The 16,073-nt window shown below is 35.2% G+C and overlaps 2 protein-coding genes across 5 annotated transcripts; one reads left to right on the top strand and one right to left on the bottom strand.

Moving 5' to 3' along the window:
* Positions 1 to 505: 505 nt before the first annotated feature.
* Positions 506 to 15,693, bottom strand: LRR (capping protein regulator and myosin 1 linker 1 leucine rich repeat protein). 4 transcript variants are annotated; one of them, XM_029321916.2, is made up of 24 exons: positions 15,588 to 15,693; positions 15,186 to 15,283; positions 15,043 to 15,093; positions 14,760 to 14,953; positions 14,475 to 14,652; positions 14,144 to 14,382; positions 13,955 to 14,049; positions 13,744 to 13,785; positions 13,243 to 13,430; positions 13,070 to 13,147; positions 12,663 to 12,996; positions 12,075 to 12,471; positions 11,666 to 11,984; positions 11,445 to 11,558; positions 11,139 to 11,344; positions 10,517 to 10,604; positions 10,130 to 10,345; positions 9,912 to 9,932; positions 9,626 to 9,767; positions 9,308 to 9,557; positions 8,361 to 9,040; positions 7,703 to 7,942; positions 4,685 to 4,749; positions 506 to 3,886 (listed from the first exon to the last, which is right to left on the bottom strand). In XM_029321916.2, the coding sequence occupies exons 1-24, from the start codon at positions 15,622 to 15,624 to the stop codon at positions 3,770 to 3,772; spliced, it is 4,389 nt and encodes a 1,462-aa protein (XP_029177749.1). In that variant the 5' UTR covers positions 15,625 to 15,693; the 3' UTR covers positions 506 to 3,769. The 4 variants fall into 4 exon arrangements, with proteins under 4 accessions (XP_029177749.1, XP_029177751.1, XP_029177750.1 ...); XM_029321918.2 differs by lacking the exon at positions 13,744 to 13,785; XM_029321917.2 differs by lacking the exon at positions 9,912 to 9,932.
* Positions 5,178 to 8,019, top strand: LOC114945652 (uncharacterized). Its single transcript, XM_029321921.2, has 2 exons — positions 5,178 to 7,039; positions 7,393 to 8,019. Exon 1 carries the CDS (start codon positions 5,289 to 5,291, stop codon positions 7,035 to 7,037), a length of 1,749 nt encoding a protein of 582 aa, XP_029177754.1. The 5' UTR covers positions 5,178 to 5,288; the 3' UTR covers positions 7,038 to 7,039; positions 7,393 to 8,019.
* Positions 15,694 to 16,073: the final 380 nt, after the last annotated feature.

Here is a 16,073-nt window from a genome sequence, read left to right on the forward strand (position 1 = left end):
TTACGGGATTTCCGTTGTTAAGTATAAAGAATGTTTAGAATAGAGAAAACGTTCAAAATTTTTCAAGTCGTAAAAAAAATATTCTCACATTATACAAAAATAATTATATATATATTATAAATAATATATGTGTATATATAATTATTTATAATATATATATATATATAATTATTTTTAATATTAGTATTATTATTTTATATATAAATATTATTTGATATTAATATGTAAACTCTTTCTATATCAGAATATAATATATATATAATATATAAAAATTAACAGATAAATGACAAAAATGTGAGAATATAATAATATTGAAAATTATGAGAGAATATAATAATATTGAAAATTATGAGAGAATATAATAGTAATATAATCTAGTATTATAAATTCAGCGAGAAACAATTAACACGAAATAATTTCGAAAATGAATCTTCTACAGCTGTAGACGTAGAATTCGATTTGGAAAAGTTTACAGTAAAATCACATGCATACACACTCTTCCATCTTAATGTGTGGATACGAGTATTTATTTTATTCGTTAACGGATTATATCGCGCTTCTATTAAGCTATCCGCCAAAATAAACTACAAATGTTAACATATCGTCAATTTGCGGGTCTCTGTCGCGAGCGAATGTGAAGATGTTAACATCTACAATATATTTCGGCATACGTTCTGTGTATCGCATGTATGTATATAGAATGTATCTTTCTCTCTCTCTCCCTCTCTCTCATTTTCTTTTTCATATATGTATACAGGAATGTGTTTATCGGGGAAGATTTAAATATGTACGATATATCACACACTAAATCACACATGATTTTTTTCTCTCTCTCTCTTAATATCTTTCTTTCTATATATAGATTGTGTGTATAAATATATATATATATATATATATCTATATTTATACCCACACATACACACATACACGAGTAAAAGTAACGCAACTTTGCTCGTTAGTAAGTAACGTTATGGAATGAGAGGCGAATCGCTCCTCAGTTATTTACAATGTTATTCAATTATACTTAATAACTCGCAGGCAAGAATCAAACGATGCAGAAGCTTGTCGAGAATAGAGCGTGTGACAATTCTTATTTTTTTTTTTGTTAATTGTATAAACAATGTGTGCTGTGTATAGATGTTTTTGGCACAAAAAACTCGGCAGAGTCATTTTACACCCGCGAGAACGTCGATTATTTTTTTTCTCCTCCTTTCACAAATACATACTTATTTTTTCTTATAATAAGATATAATATATCGCACATACGTAATATCGTATATAAAAATCATTTGTAACACAATAGATGTGTGTGTATATGTATATATAATGTGTAAATTTTTAGTCGATTACACGAGAGACTGTAGGAATATTATTCTGTCATCCTAGAACAAGTCCGATAATAAATCGTCAGAAATGTGCGCTGCCTAAAAAGTATGTAAATGTCGCAATAAGACGCTCTTACAAGTATTAACTTCGCATCTCGCGAATCGGATTAAATATTATATACGAAACTTCCTTACGTTTATCTAGTAGACCATACAAGTTTAGCGACAAGAAAACCGCGTCCTTTCCTAATTTATTATTATTATTATATACGTTAGTTAAGAGAGGTACGCGCGCTTTAGGACCAAAACGGCTCTGCGCTTAATAAAAGACGTCTTACGTAGATCCGTAAATTTATATATGGCGGTATTGCGCATATATGTTATTAATTAACGATAACACGTTTCGTCGATCTAAATATTTATGCACGCGTGTTTTGTTAACACGATAGTTTAATACTCGTCCGCGGTCGGAGGGAAAGAATTTATTTCCCGTTTAATACGTCACGATAAACTGCAATTGATCACATGTCTTCTTACGTAGCAGTGTATAATAAAGGATCAATATAATATATATGCGTGATAACAGCTAAGCGGTAAAAAATTCACAAGACAAGTGTTTTTCCGAGATCCTTTTTTTCGCGTCGCCTCTCCTCGAGTTTCTCTACGAGTATATTTTTTATCTATCTTTTTTTTATAACGTAATAATACCATCTATGTCTTCTTTCATTTTTTTTACATATATATATATACACGCCTTTGTCGCAATATAAAAGGACAAATGCATCTTCGAAATACGAGGATTATATATATACTGATCTATCACCAGCATTGTAAAGATTCGTTTTTTTTCTAATTACAAAAAATGTTTTCGAAAAGGTCGCAGCACGAAGGATTCCGGTGGATATTAATTTCGCGTTGTTAGTCTTATTCGATTGAACGACGATACAATTTTATATCCTCTGTTAATATGTGTCGAAAAAACGCGAGCTATATGATATTGCATAAAAATTCTTCACGATTAGATTATATAATTCTAAATTTATAATGATTATTTTTAACGCGCTTTTCATTCGATACAATTTCAATTCTCGCCGCGAAAGCAATTTCAGAGATATCACGATGTTAAAAGTTGAAAGATCAATTTAGAACTTCCACAATTAAAAAATAATCAACGTGTGCGATAAAATAAATAATCGTTTTTATACATCATCAATTCCATTAGCTGCATTAAATATGAAAAGAGCTGCCACTAAGAATTCACTGAACGGAAAGATTCGTTTAACTTCTGACTCCTCGTCGATCATGTTAGAAATGTGACGTCAAGAAATGAGAAAACACGCTAAAAATTCTTAGATGCCATTTCGAAATATCTTTTCATTTAAAAATGGCATCTAAGAATTTTCAGCAAACGCTTTCTTGCATCTGACGTCACAATCTAACATGGTTGCGACGAGGATCCAGGAATCTTAATTAATATTAATTCTTTTTATAGATATTTATAGAAAACGTATTATACTGTATGATAGGAACTTCGATTGGACTGAATATCTCGCGCAAATATTTATACAAATTAATCACAGATTAAAGACATGTCGCGCATGACGAGAAAAATTGATGATGTATATGAATCAAAATAAACAATTATCCTCTCCTTCGCTCTCTTTCTCTTGTAAACAGAAATATAATTAATTACGGCTTGTTAAACACGATCTCTTGGAAGACACCTACGCTTTTTCACGCAACGCGTTGTGCTGGTTTTTAGTTGCCGCTACTTGCAACGATTCTCTATATATCTTCATTCAGATTCAGCCTATCTTTCGCTAAGACTGTGTGATGTGGCTTCGTCTATTCTAGACATTATCGCGCTGTCAAAAAATGCATAGACAAACAATATATAAATATATACACATTGAAAACGAATACAAACACCTTTTCGCTAATACCTTCGTAATAATAACTTATTGCATCTCATCGCTAAGAATCTGACTGAGGAATGACGTTTACTTCGACCGAAGACTGTCAATATCTTAATAAAAAAATGCACGAGACGCAATTGAAAATAATTAAAATCACACATGAAATGTATATAGATAATAATACGTGAGTACGACTAATATCGAAATATAAAGCTGCGTAAAAACGCAATGTTATATAAAACTAGTATAATAGATTCTCTAATGCCACACCTTAACACAGCAAGATTAGTACTTTTAGTCGCTGTAAAAACTTTCAGTACCCTGTCTCTAAAGTTAAAATCGCTCAATATATATATTTATATATTATATATATATATATATATATATATATATATATATATATATATATATATACTTATGTACACAATTTAAGATCTCCTCTATGGCACGAAAGACGAAAAGTTGACTTCGTGTGCCAGATATTGATGTCAGCATACTTCTTTTAACAGCATAACACTCAGAGCGCAATCAAACGTCGACCACATCGTTGTTGTTGTAGTTGAAATTTGAATCGCGCAAAAATGACGTGCGACGAAGTTTAAAGCTGAGACGAGTATCCTCAACCATTTTCGGCACTTCCGTTACCTGCAATATTCGGAGTAGATTTTATATTTGTGTTACATAAAATCTAAAATATAAGTTACCTTTATGAAACTATGGTAAGATTATATAGTTGACGTCGAGCAAAAATTTATTACTTTTATGTTTTCCTTATTATTATTACAGCGAGTGACCCATAAAATAACCATGATTAGTTCTATTTTCAAGGTGTCTACTCAAATTTGGTAAAAAAATTTCTGAGAATTCCTTGATAAAAATAAAAATATAAAAAAATTATTTATTATAAACGCCTCAAGAAATACTAATTTCTTTAAATTAATTATTTATTATATTACTAATGGATTTAATTATCTATTTAAAAAGTGAACAATTTTCTATAAAATTTAGAATTTAAAGATCTTATTAAAAATAGATTGCCAATAAAAAAATCACAAAATTTTAATAAAAATGTAAATATTGTTAAGCTATGTTAGACATATGTTTCTTAACTGCTAAATAAGAATAAAATTAACAAGACAATTTTTTAAAAATTCTCTAAATCCCAATCAAATTCCATGAGAATTCCCTGATTTTTTAAGATTGAACAAAATTCCCCGAGAGTACCAGGTTTTAAAAGTTTTTCTCAAGAGTATATACCCTGATTATTCATAAATTGTTCATTACTTAATATATTTAATACATTTAATCATATTGTAATAAGTTTCGCCCAACTGTCTATGATACAGTATACCAAGATAAACGTTACGAGCGGTTGTTGATAAAAAAATGTAGCTTTGAGAGGATAATTAAAATAAAAAGGAAAACAAATGAAATAAAATATACCTTGGCATCTGCTCGGTCGGCAGAACGTTGAAGCAGCGACCGCCATGCTGTAGGTGCGGTATGCTCTAAAATAATAGGTAATAGGCGCGGATTGTCACATTAAAGGATTTACATGCGTGTTTTATGCCTGTTATGTACTATAAGAAGCATAATAAGGATACTGACGATACGCTTAGGATCGAAGATTGACGTTAAGGGGTTAGGCCACTGTAGAAATTTCAAAAAATCGTTTTTTTTTTTGCTTAAATGATGCTTTAAGATCTTAGAAATAAGAAAAAAAAGGTTTTATAACGGAAACAAATTCCTAAGTGTCATTTTTGGAAGTTCAAAGCATCTTACCTTTCGGTAAGATTTGAAGCGTTTGCGAAGGGATCCTTCTGAGAATAATAAACGGATTAGTTACGCACAGTTCAGCTTGAGTAAGATTTTCTTAGGTTCCTAGTGAACGTGTAGATGGCATTAGTAATATAATATGTGTTAGTATAGGGTCAGTACAGCCGTTGGAACGATACAGTGTACACGACATTTTTATCTCTCTTACATTTTCGGATACAAAATCTGTATATCGATTATACGCTTGATAAAATTAGTGATTGCTGGTACAATGAGTGGAAGAGTACCACAGAGTCGTAAAAGTACGAGAGGTAGTAAGAGCTATGAGAATAGATCGAAGATATCAGGCAAGAGACCGTTGAATCGATTTGAAATGGAGGCTCCGCCTCCAGAGAGCGTCGGTACTTCTGCTAAGAAACTGAGGAGATCTGAAGAGTCATATAACGAAATTAAAGTGAATGAAACTTTTGGCTACCGTTTACTAAATTTTATTGCGGTTTTTACTGCACTTTCGGAATCTGTTGTGTGTAAAACGTGCCATTCTAAAGTGACATTTAGCGAAAGCAGCAAACGAGGCTTGGGATTCAAAATCGTTCTTTCTTGTGAGAACTGCGACGACATTTTCATTCCGAATTGTCCTTTTATTGATAATGCATTTGAAATAAATCGTAGAATGATTTTTGCTATGCGATTATTGGGTATTGGTCTTCATGGAATAGAAAAGTTTTGCGCCTTCATGGATCTTCCTCGACCAATTTTTCATTCATTTTACGATAAACTCACGCGCACAATTTTACACGCAACTGAAACAGTTGCTAAAAAAAGTATGCTTATGGCAGCTCAAGAAGAAAAGGCTTTGTCTCTAGAAAAAGGTCAAACAGATGGTTTAACAGTGTCAGGCGATGGATCGTGGAGAAAACGTGGCTTTTCATCACTGTTCGGATTGGTAACATTAATTGGATGGTTCTCTGGAAAAGTAATTGACATTGTTGTGAAGTCTAAGTATTGTAAAACTTGTGAGTTTTGGGAAAAAAAAGTTGACACTACAGAATACGAAGAATGGAAAACATCACACGCCAACGAATGTCAAGCGAATCACGAGGGATCAGCCGGCAAAATGGAAGTCGACGCAATCATTGAAATGTTCCAACGCTCAGAACAATTGCATCAGGTGAAATACGTAAATTACATTGGAGATGGAGATTCCAAAACTTTTAAGGGTCTTTTGGAATCACAACAAGTAGAAAATTCATCAGTAAAGAAAAAGGAATGTATTGATCATGTTCAAAAACGAATGGGTACTCGCCTTTGCAAGTTGAAGAATGCCATGAAAGGACTTGGAGAAAAAGGCAAATTGACTGCTAAACTTATAGATGAATTGTCTGTTTATTTCGGATTAGCTATCCGTCGTAATCATAATTCAATTGAAAATATGAGGCGAGAGATCTGGGCGACCCTTTATCATAAATTATCCACAGACGAAAAGCCACAGCACGATAAATGCCCGCCCGGTAAAGATTCGTGGTGCAAGTGGCAACTGGCGAAAGCCACTAATAAATTAGCTGAATTTAAGCATAAGCCAGCTCTTCCTCAAATGGTTTTTGATGCTATTAAGCCAATCTATGAAGAATTAAGTAGTGACGATCTTCTTAAACGTTGTTTAGGTGGCTACACCCAAAACAGTAACGAAAGTTACAACGCTTTGATTTGGTCAATGGCTCCAAAATCAGTTTCCAGCGGCAAAATTATTATCGATACAGCAAGTAATATTGCTGTTTGTACATACAATGATGGATATTCCAACCTTATGAAGATTATGGGAGAATTAAGCATAACAATTGGACCGAACTGCTACAATTATTGCCTCGAGACTGACGCGCGACGCATCAAACTTTCGGAGCGCTCGATGACAGATGCTGCAAAAGAGGCTCGATCATCACTAAAATCGACCAAGAAGGACCAGGAGGAGAAGAACATTAATGAGGAAGGTCAATTATATGGTGCAGGCATCGCAGATTAAAGGTAAACGAAAAATTTCTATCGCTGATTGTTACATAAAACTTTAAACGCGTTTTTCTCGAAATCACTTTTTTCAAACTGGGCGACCTCATAACTCCCACAAATCTTGACCGATTTACTTCAAATTTAAACTGTAGCTTCTAAGATACATTTGTCAGCGAACTACGTACGGATTTTACGTTTCGTTGTAAACTTTTTTTTTTACAAACAATTTTGTGCAAAATTTTTCGTCAAAAAATGAAACTTTTTCTTCAAACTTGTGTCATTTTTACAAAAACAATTATTTTTTAATTTCCGTACGTAGTTCGCTAGCTAATGATATAAAGAATTAAAAAAAATTTGGTTTTTTGTTCTAGAGCAAAAATTGGAGCAGCTAGTAGGTCGCCCGTAAGGCACTGTCCGAAACGAGTGGTCATCGTTGCAGAGCTCTGTCACCGCCATTTTGTAAAAAAAAAAAAATGCAAAAAAATTTTTTTTATATATTTCGAAGTATGTAAGATTAAGTACTTAAAAAGGATTTTCTATCACTGTTTTTGTTTTATAGTAAAAAATTATCAAAAATAGGCCTTTTTTGGGCGCTCTACAGTGGCCTAACCCCTTAATTAAGAAAATTAACCATGCGATACGGGGAAGCACAATCGGCCGAATCGAAGCTCGAGGACCTACCGTTTTCCTTCTTGTCCGCTTTGCTCTTGTTCAAGCTCGCCGCCAATTCCCTCACCGATCTCTTCTCGACGCTCGTGTTACTCAACGAGCTCGCGGTGCTGCTTGCCGACAACGTTGGCGGCAAGGAAGCCGGCCCGCTAACGCCGCTATCGGTCGACTCGTCGAGAGCGTCGCCGGAGTCGGGGGTGTTGCCGGCAGAGGTGTTTGGACTGGAACCGTCGCTTAATAGACTAAATTCTCCTGTAAGAGAGATTATGTAAATTAATAATCTAATCATATACCATAAATAATATAAATAAATCAGAAATAGCTCAAGATATCACCCTTTTTCTACGTCAAAGTTTCCACAAAGATACTTCCGTATCGAACATAAAATGTTTTGTGTAAAATTTTCATATTTAAAAGCGTTGAACATCATGTATTGTTCATTGAAGAGTTAAGCTGAAAATATCTTGCTTTTTGCTCTTAAATGGTTATTTAAAATAATAGAAAAATATAATTAATAAAAAGATTGTAATAAAATAAATATAAATAATAAATAAAATAAATATAAAATAAATATAAATGATAAAAAGACAGAAATTAAAATTCTCTTGAAAATTGGACAAGCATTAGTAGAATATAAGAGACCGAATTTCAAACTTCGCGACTCGTTTACCGGATTTCCGATCGGTGGCCATACTCCAAGGTCGCGGTTTAGGCGCGGTCGCCGGTGGGGCTGGCTTATTCTTCAGAAGCGCGCCGTTGCTCTTCCCATCGCTCGTAGATCCGCTACTCTTCACCAACGGTTTCAAGATCGGCGATTTGGCCGAATCGGAGGTAGCCTTGGTACCGCCACCTCCGCTGTTACCGTTGATGGGGCTTCTCAAATCGTGACCGGTTGACCGTAGTTTAACGGACATCGACTTGTCGGCATCGGCCGGGGATTTCTTCGTGACACTTTTACGATTCTCCTGGTCCGTTCCGAAGCTATCGTCAATCTCATGCGAGCCACGTGGACTCATGCCAGATGACTCCTCGCCCGTATCATTCGGATTGATGTTGCTGCAAGTCTCCTTCCCTTCGCTCTTGGATCTCTCGTGCATTTGAGCACTGTCCGTTGTATTTCTTCGGGCAAGCGGCGACGCGGTCAGCGGAGAATCCCCTTGAGATCTTCTGCCAACGAGGGGAGAAAATTTCTCCAAATTGTCGCTGGATCGGGAACGCGGCGCGGGTTCCAGAAGCGTTTTCAGCATCGGTGAATTACAGCTATGCTTCTTATCCATATCGGGTGGAATGCTCTTGTGACTGGTCAATGATAGATTAGGACTGCCATCCGTTGGAAAGGTATGTAGAGAGCTGTGAATTGTAATAAGCAACAATTAGTTTTCATAGTACTGTTTCAAATTGTAAAAGCTATAATTATATATTTTGCCAAAAATACAGAAAAAATTTATATTTTTTAATATTTAATATAAAGATATTTAAAATTATAATATACATATATAAAATTTATATAAATATATATTATAATATATATAAATAATATATATATTTAATATTTATATTTTCAGAATTATATATATTATATATATATGTGTATATAATATAAAAAATTGCTTATACCTGTCATCGCTCGTAGGTGATATTAAAGGTGTGGTCGGTGTAGTGGGTCGGAAAAATACATCGAGACCCTCGCCCAGAGCAAGACCGTCAATCGGTTGATCCGGTCTCAACATCGGTCTCGTAGGTGCTCGCGTTTTCGTTCTGCGTGGCCTGGACTTCACTAGATGCTGCAACTGTTGGCCCACAGTATTGGGCAATTCCGAGACGGAGTCTAATGACTCTGTCAACGAGTGCTCGGTTTCTGAGATGGCTGTGGCATAACAATCATATATTTTGCAAGATGATAGGACAATTTAGGATAACTGAATTTATACATACCTTCCGCTTGACTCTTCGGCAATGACGGTAAGAGATCTGGAATATCATCGGCAGATAGTCCTTCGACAGAATCTACCACGGACTTGGGTCTCAACTTCCTTCCATGCAGACTCTTACGTTTATTCGACAAATGTGGAGTCGCCTAAATATCAAAGAAAATATATAATATCTCATAATATACGTATCGATAAATTATATTATATATCGATTGATATATTATAAATATATATATTTTACACTTATACACTCGTTTTTTTGTTCTTCTATATATCTTTATAATACCTACCAGATTAAGATAATCCAATTTCTATGCGAGCATGTAAATAAAGATAATTTTTTGTTTTTATCAAGGGATGTAAAATATAAAGTATTAGCGAAAATCCAAACAATGTGAAATGTATATAGGCATGTAAAAGTATTATAGACAAGAAATATACTCGAAAATTATTCCAAACGAATAAAATTGCCATCTCGCAGGATGTTAAAGAGCTCGAAAACTCTTACCATTGGTGACTGATCGCATGGACCGATGGAATTTGCCAATGAGCACGTTTCCGGCGTGTCCTCTTCGGACACGAGACTGGATCTGCCAGGAGGTAGAGTCATAGACATGCCGCTCGCGCTAGTCACGCCTATTACACTTCCGCTGCTCATCGAGCCGGCGCTGGGTCGTAAAACGTCTGGTGTACTGCTCCTCGTACGACTATCGCAATCGCCAATCTGAAAGTATTTCACAATGTTAGCGCATTGTATAAGAGAATATTATGTCGTTAGAGAATAGAATTATCCACATATATATATATATATATATATATATATATATATATATACCATATATATATATGGTATATATATATATACACACACACACACATTGTATTTTCAACTCACCAGAGTCTTATAACTTCTTGACAACGACTCGATTACTTCGTCCGTAATTCTGTCGGATATATGCGCCGCAACTGCCAAGTTAAGCTCGCTGATATTTAAAAGGATCAAAGACGTTAATAAAAAATAGACCGTCGATAAATGTATAATAAAATTAATTAGGATTATTATACAAGGTGTTCCATAGGAAATTGCTGAAATTAATCAGCTGTCATTTTTTTAATGCATGCAGTTATTGAGAAATTAAAAATTATGTTGGAAAGAGGAAAATCTGCAGTTTTTAATGAATATAAATAAAATGTTTGTATACCAGTTTATTTTATTGATAAAAAGTAATGAAAAAAATGCCAAGAATCACATAAAGTAATGATAAATATTTTCAACAGTGCCAGATTTAATAGCAGTTATTAAAAGGATCGTCAAGAACATGATATATTAGAAAGTTTTTACACGTTTTCTTAAAAAAAAAAAAAAAAAAAAAAAAAAAAAAAAAAATTTGTACAAATTCAAATGGTGCGCACTTCGAATATATTTTTCATTAGTTTATATGTATGTGTAATGATTAGCACTTTTTTCATTACATTTTTTCAGCAATTTCCTATGGAGTACTCTGTAAAACACTCACTTGACTCTGTTAACGATATCCGCGCCAGCTTGCTCAGTAACGGTGGTATGTATGAATTCATTGTTGATTTGATTTTTCTCTTTGCAGGTATTACGAAGATCATCCTGCACTGCGATCGGTTCACTCTCGTCGCCCTTGATCACCGTTTGCGAAAGTATAGTGGGACATTGCTCGTTCGCGCACTTCAACATCGCGTCCAAAGAATCCTGCCATCATTTTCGACATGTTATTACATACATATCTTACATGACTATTTTAAAGAAAGAGAGAAAGAGAATGTATATAAATATTCACGAAGTTACATACCTGTAGATACACCGTGACAACTTTGTGAATTTCATTCGCCATATCATGTAACTTTAGCTCAATCGGATTATTCTCGTCCCGTCTTTGGAGCACCTCGTGTAATCTCGGCAATAGCTGAAAACATAAGGGTCTATTTGAATATTTCAATCTTGATACAAAAATGAGTAAGTTTTTACTTGCTCAAATATCGAAATTAAAGCTAATTCGAATTTCATTCGCACCTGTTTAGAATTATCCGCGTCTTGTATAAGCCCGGTCGCGTAATTGATATCATTGTTAGCGTCGCAACTCTCCGCCGCGAGGGCTTTAATAGTATCCTGGGTTTGGACGACAAGTCTGTCGACCATCTGTTGCGTGGAGCTCAACAGAAATCCCTGCTGCAATCTGAACGCTTGTCCGTGGCTGTATTTACACGGCGTGACGTTTCTCTGCAGCAGATCCTGTATCTTCTTGCCCAACTGCTCCGTCTTCTCCGCGGAGGTCTTCATGCAAGGCTGCAGATCATAAATCGGAAATGGCATGTGCCGCACGCTACAGTTTCTACAAGGAAAAATATTACAAATATTAAATATATCTTGCAAGTCATTATATTTTTCTATCATTTCAATATACACAAATATATATGCATACTTCTCTAGAGCGTGAACAATATCCGCATAGCCTTGCAACGTGATGTTGTTCTTGTCGTATATAATAGTCCGTAAATGATTGTTAATTTGCAGCGCTTTCGCCAGTAATCTTGCGCCAGGATCCCCTATCTGATTACCGCTGATGTCCAAGGTATGAAGACACGTGTTGCTGCCGAGAGCGTTGATCAGGTTGTAGAGATCGCCCTTTAATCTCGAATCGGGCAGGTGCAACGCTTGAAGCACGCAGTCGTCTTCCTGAAGCATCTGCACCAGAGCGTCCATCACGACGGCTATGTGCTTGCTCTTCATGCTGGCGGTATTGCGTCCCATGTACAGCTGTTTGATCGATTTGTTTTTACCTATGGCCGTTATAACTTGTGCCAAATCGACATCCATGTCTGCAAAAAAATATGTAAGGACAATGAAATAAAAAATATTCACTTTATGCTTCTTGCGTACAAAACAATTTAAGACTCCTGGGTTCTCAATTCCAACATGATCAGTGAGGAGCCAGGATCCTTAATTTGAAGATGGATAGAAAAGATTATTAAATAAAACTATTTTGCTATACATTTAACTCTATACGTACTACTGTCTGATATATCCAATGACGCTATACATCGAACGCCGTGAATGCACGACTCCAAAACGTGTGCGCCCATGGAACTTAAATTGTTTCCGCTCATGTCAAGTTCTAGGCCAACTGTACTTTCGTTGCAGGCCAAGCCAAGTAGCAAGTGCTTCAATGCTTCCAACGGTAGTTTGCACGAAGATATATTTAAGTACTTGAGCGAGAGAGTTGCCGTGAAGAATTGCTTAAAGCTCGGAGGTATCTCTTTGGTTTTCTTGCTCGAAAAAGAATTTCGGGCGACGTTCAGGTGGACTAGATTAGTTGCACAACCCCGTAATAATGCACCAAACAGCTGAAAATCATAAATAAGAAGAGAGTAATTGCACTGACATATGATCAAAAAAAATATAAAATTAGCTACTTACACACTCTAAAGTTGTATCTGTACCACTAAGATCTAGATGTGTTAAGCTATTAGGTTGCGCCAAGAAATTGCACAAACTCTGCAATTACGAAATGCACGAATTAGTATTCCAGTCGCGATCGAGATCCCTCTGGCTCATTGCCGAGGTCAATTGATGATTCATTACACACTCACGTTAACGTCATCCTTCAAGGTATTCTCCGAAAGATTCAGATACCGTAAGCTAGTCGGCATGCTCCTATTCAAGCTTAACGCGTGCGCTATTTGGCCTATACCTTTGCTAGTTAATCCACAATGGGCCAAATTCAATTTTTGTAAACCTTTAGGCAACTTGCCGATAGGACCGCTCAGATGTGTAGCACCTTAAAAATATATCACAAGCTTTAAATAATAAATTAATAACAATAAGTGTTTTATAATTATAAACTTTAATATATTATATTGTATATTAATGCGGTATGCTTATATGCAAAACAAAAATATATTTAAATTATTATATTATCTAAAATAAAAAGAAAAAATATAAGGAGATAAATACTAAATAAAAAAAATATAAAAGTGCGTCCATTAAAAAAATTTTTAAATAAAAAAAGGGAGGAAAAATTGGATGTAAAAAGTATATTAAATATTAGTATAATTACTAGGGATAATAAAAATACATGGTTATTGGCACACCTTGCATTAACTTGGCTATTATCCCACACAAGCTAGAGGCTCCTACAAAAAATATAAAGAAAATCTGTTCAGGATACTTTTGAAATTATGACTAATAAACTGGCAAATGGAGATTTACTTAATGGGTGTAGTGCAGATAAAGAATAAAATATAAAAGGGGGGGAATATAATATATAAAATATAAATTAATAGAATTAATTTAATGATATACCTTTATCCTCAATCATATTGTGCGATAGATCTATTGTATGCAGCATCGTATTAGCATTAGAAATTAGGGCTAATGACAGCTTGTGAGCGAAATCCCTTTAAAATCGAAATAATCATACATTATAAATGTGCCATCAAATTCCTTTTTCTACGACGAAAAAGCTAAAACACACATCACTCGAATCATTACCATTTAATCCCGAGATTATCTAGATAGAGTTCTTGAATGGATAAAGATCTTCGCATAACGTGTAACAATCTCTCTAGAGGCTCGTGGCTTAATTTAAGATGAGACGCCCTTAATTTTGTGAACCAAGTATTGTATTCCAAGGCCGAGATAATTGGCACTAAATCCTTCTGATCCAAATGATCAAAGTCTCTCAGATTCAATTCTCTGGTGTCGTGCGAAAGATATATTGTATCAACATCCTGAAATTATATTTGTTTAGATAAGATTTTTTTGTATAAAACAAATAGAATCCTGTATTACACAAAAATTTAAGCAATGTCATTAATCTTACCCATGCCACTTCCTCTCTGTATGGTACACCATGCAAGTCACACATGCATGCATACTGAGTAGAAAAACCACCACACGGTCCTGTATGTCTCGTGGCTTCTGTGCTTCTAGCTAACTCGCTCCCTCGTATACTTTGTAATCTGCTAGCTGGTATGACTTCTATTTTTCGTATAATGTAACTAAAAATATAACATTTCAAAGATATATTTGTAATAAAAGATTACAAAAAGCTGTACATTATCCGTGAGAATGCTTTAATTATGTTTAGTTGTAAAGTTCAACATACTTTAATGGTACTGTAGGAAAGATATTTCGAATTGCCGTGTGTAAGGCCTCTATCATGGCATCCACTTCCGTGGTATCCCCACCTACGCTGTTTGTAGTAAAGTTGTAAAATCGTTCTCCAACTGTCAAACATAGCTGATTTGCTCTTCTCGATTCTATAGCCGTTATTTCTAGGTAATGAAAATGGCAGTCGATCTATAGAAGAAAATAAATAAAAATTTGAATGCCATGTTACAATAAGTGACGTAACAAAACTGAAGAAATTACAAATACACTCGACTTACTCTTGTGGGTACTTTGGCCGATAAGAGAAAGAGGCGACATGGCGAAAACACCTTGAGAATATAAAACAAGAAATCAATTTAGCTTAACGTAAAATATGTATCACAATGGAAAGAGAGGGAGAAAGATAAGACGGATTACTCACGAGAACACGGTTCTCTAGCTTGTCCTGCTTCGTTTCCAATTTCACCACGTTTTTCAACAAAATTTTCACATGCTTGCCAAGTAACGCTTTCACCGATTCTGCAAGTAATGAATAATTCACTCAATTGTACACGGAATAAAGTTGCTAGGCAAAAAGTAGCAAATAAAAACTGTACACTTTTTTAAAACTGACAAAAAAAAATACGATGACAGGTGAAATCAATCGCGAAATTCGCGAAAGTACGGAACAAGTAAAAATAAAGCGGAATAAAATGATCGATGAGCGAGGGTCACAAAAATACACGAGGCCATAACGATGTGACAGATATCGTCCGCGAATACGGATGACAGTTCGCTCGATCTACACAAGGATCGGAATGTAAACACTACGAGGGAGACGAACCGTTTAAATCCTTCGTGAGTTGCGACCGGGTTGACATTTTTGTTAGCTGAAGTCTTCCATTGAAATTCGCCGTTCCATTTAAAGCTCGCTCGCTCTCTCTCTCTCTTCTCTTCTCTCTGTCTCCTCGGTCTCCCGATCAAGGCTTCCCGCTTTTCGTGCGTCGAATTAGAAAAGCGCCGTCCAGACAAAGGGCGATGTCACGAGAGGACGAGCAGGCAGTGCACTGGCAGCCATGTTGGCACCAGTCAGCGATTGGTCATCCGCGATCATCGATGATCGGCGGCGATGCTCGCAATTAGAATCTGTTAGAATCCCGAACACCGGCTCGAGGATCAATAAAGATGCTGCCTGTTTCAAAACAGCTGGCTCCGCAAATTCTCCCTGCAATTATGACTTCTCTAAAAAATTTGACAGATGAAAAATAGTTATTGACATTTCGACACGTGGAGATATATGTATATATATATATAATGCAATAAAAATAAT

This window comes from Nylanderia fulva, unplaced genomic scaffold, assembly GCF_048542155.1.
Source record: "Nylanderia fulva isolate GAGA-0341 unplaced genomic scaffold, ASM4854215v1 Scaffold32, whole genome shotgun sequence".
Lineage (NCBI taxonomy): Eukaryota > Metazoa > Arthropoda > Insecta > Hymenoptera > Formicidae > Nylanderia > Nylanderia fulva.

Coding starts and splice junctions, on each gene's coding strand:
- LOC114945652 (XM_029321921.2), top strand. CDS start 5,289: ATGAGTGGAAGAGTACCACAGAGTCGTAAAAGTACGAGAGGTAGTAAG.
- LRR (XM_029321916.2), bottom strand. CDS start 15,624: ATGTCAACCCGGTCGCAACTCACGAAGGATTTAAACG. Junction 13,431..13,743: donor AATAGCCAAGTTAATGCAAG/GTGTGCCAATAA, acceptor TATATTTTTAAG/GTGCTACACATCTGAGCGGT. Junction 13,148..13,242: donor CCTTGAAGGATGACGTTAAC/GTGAGTGTGTAA, acceptor TCGTAATTGCAG/AGTTTGTGCAATTTCTTGGC.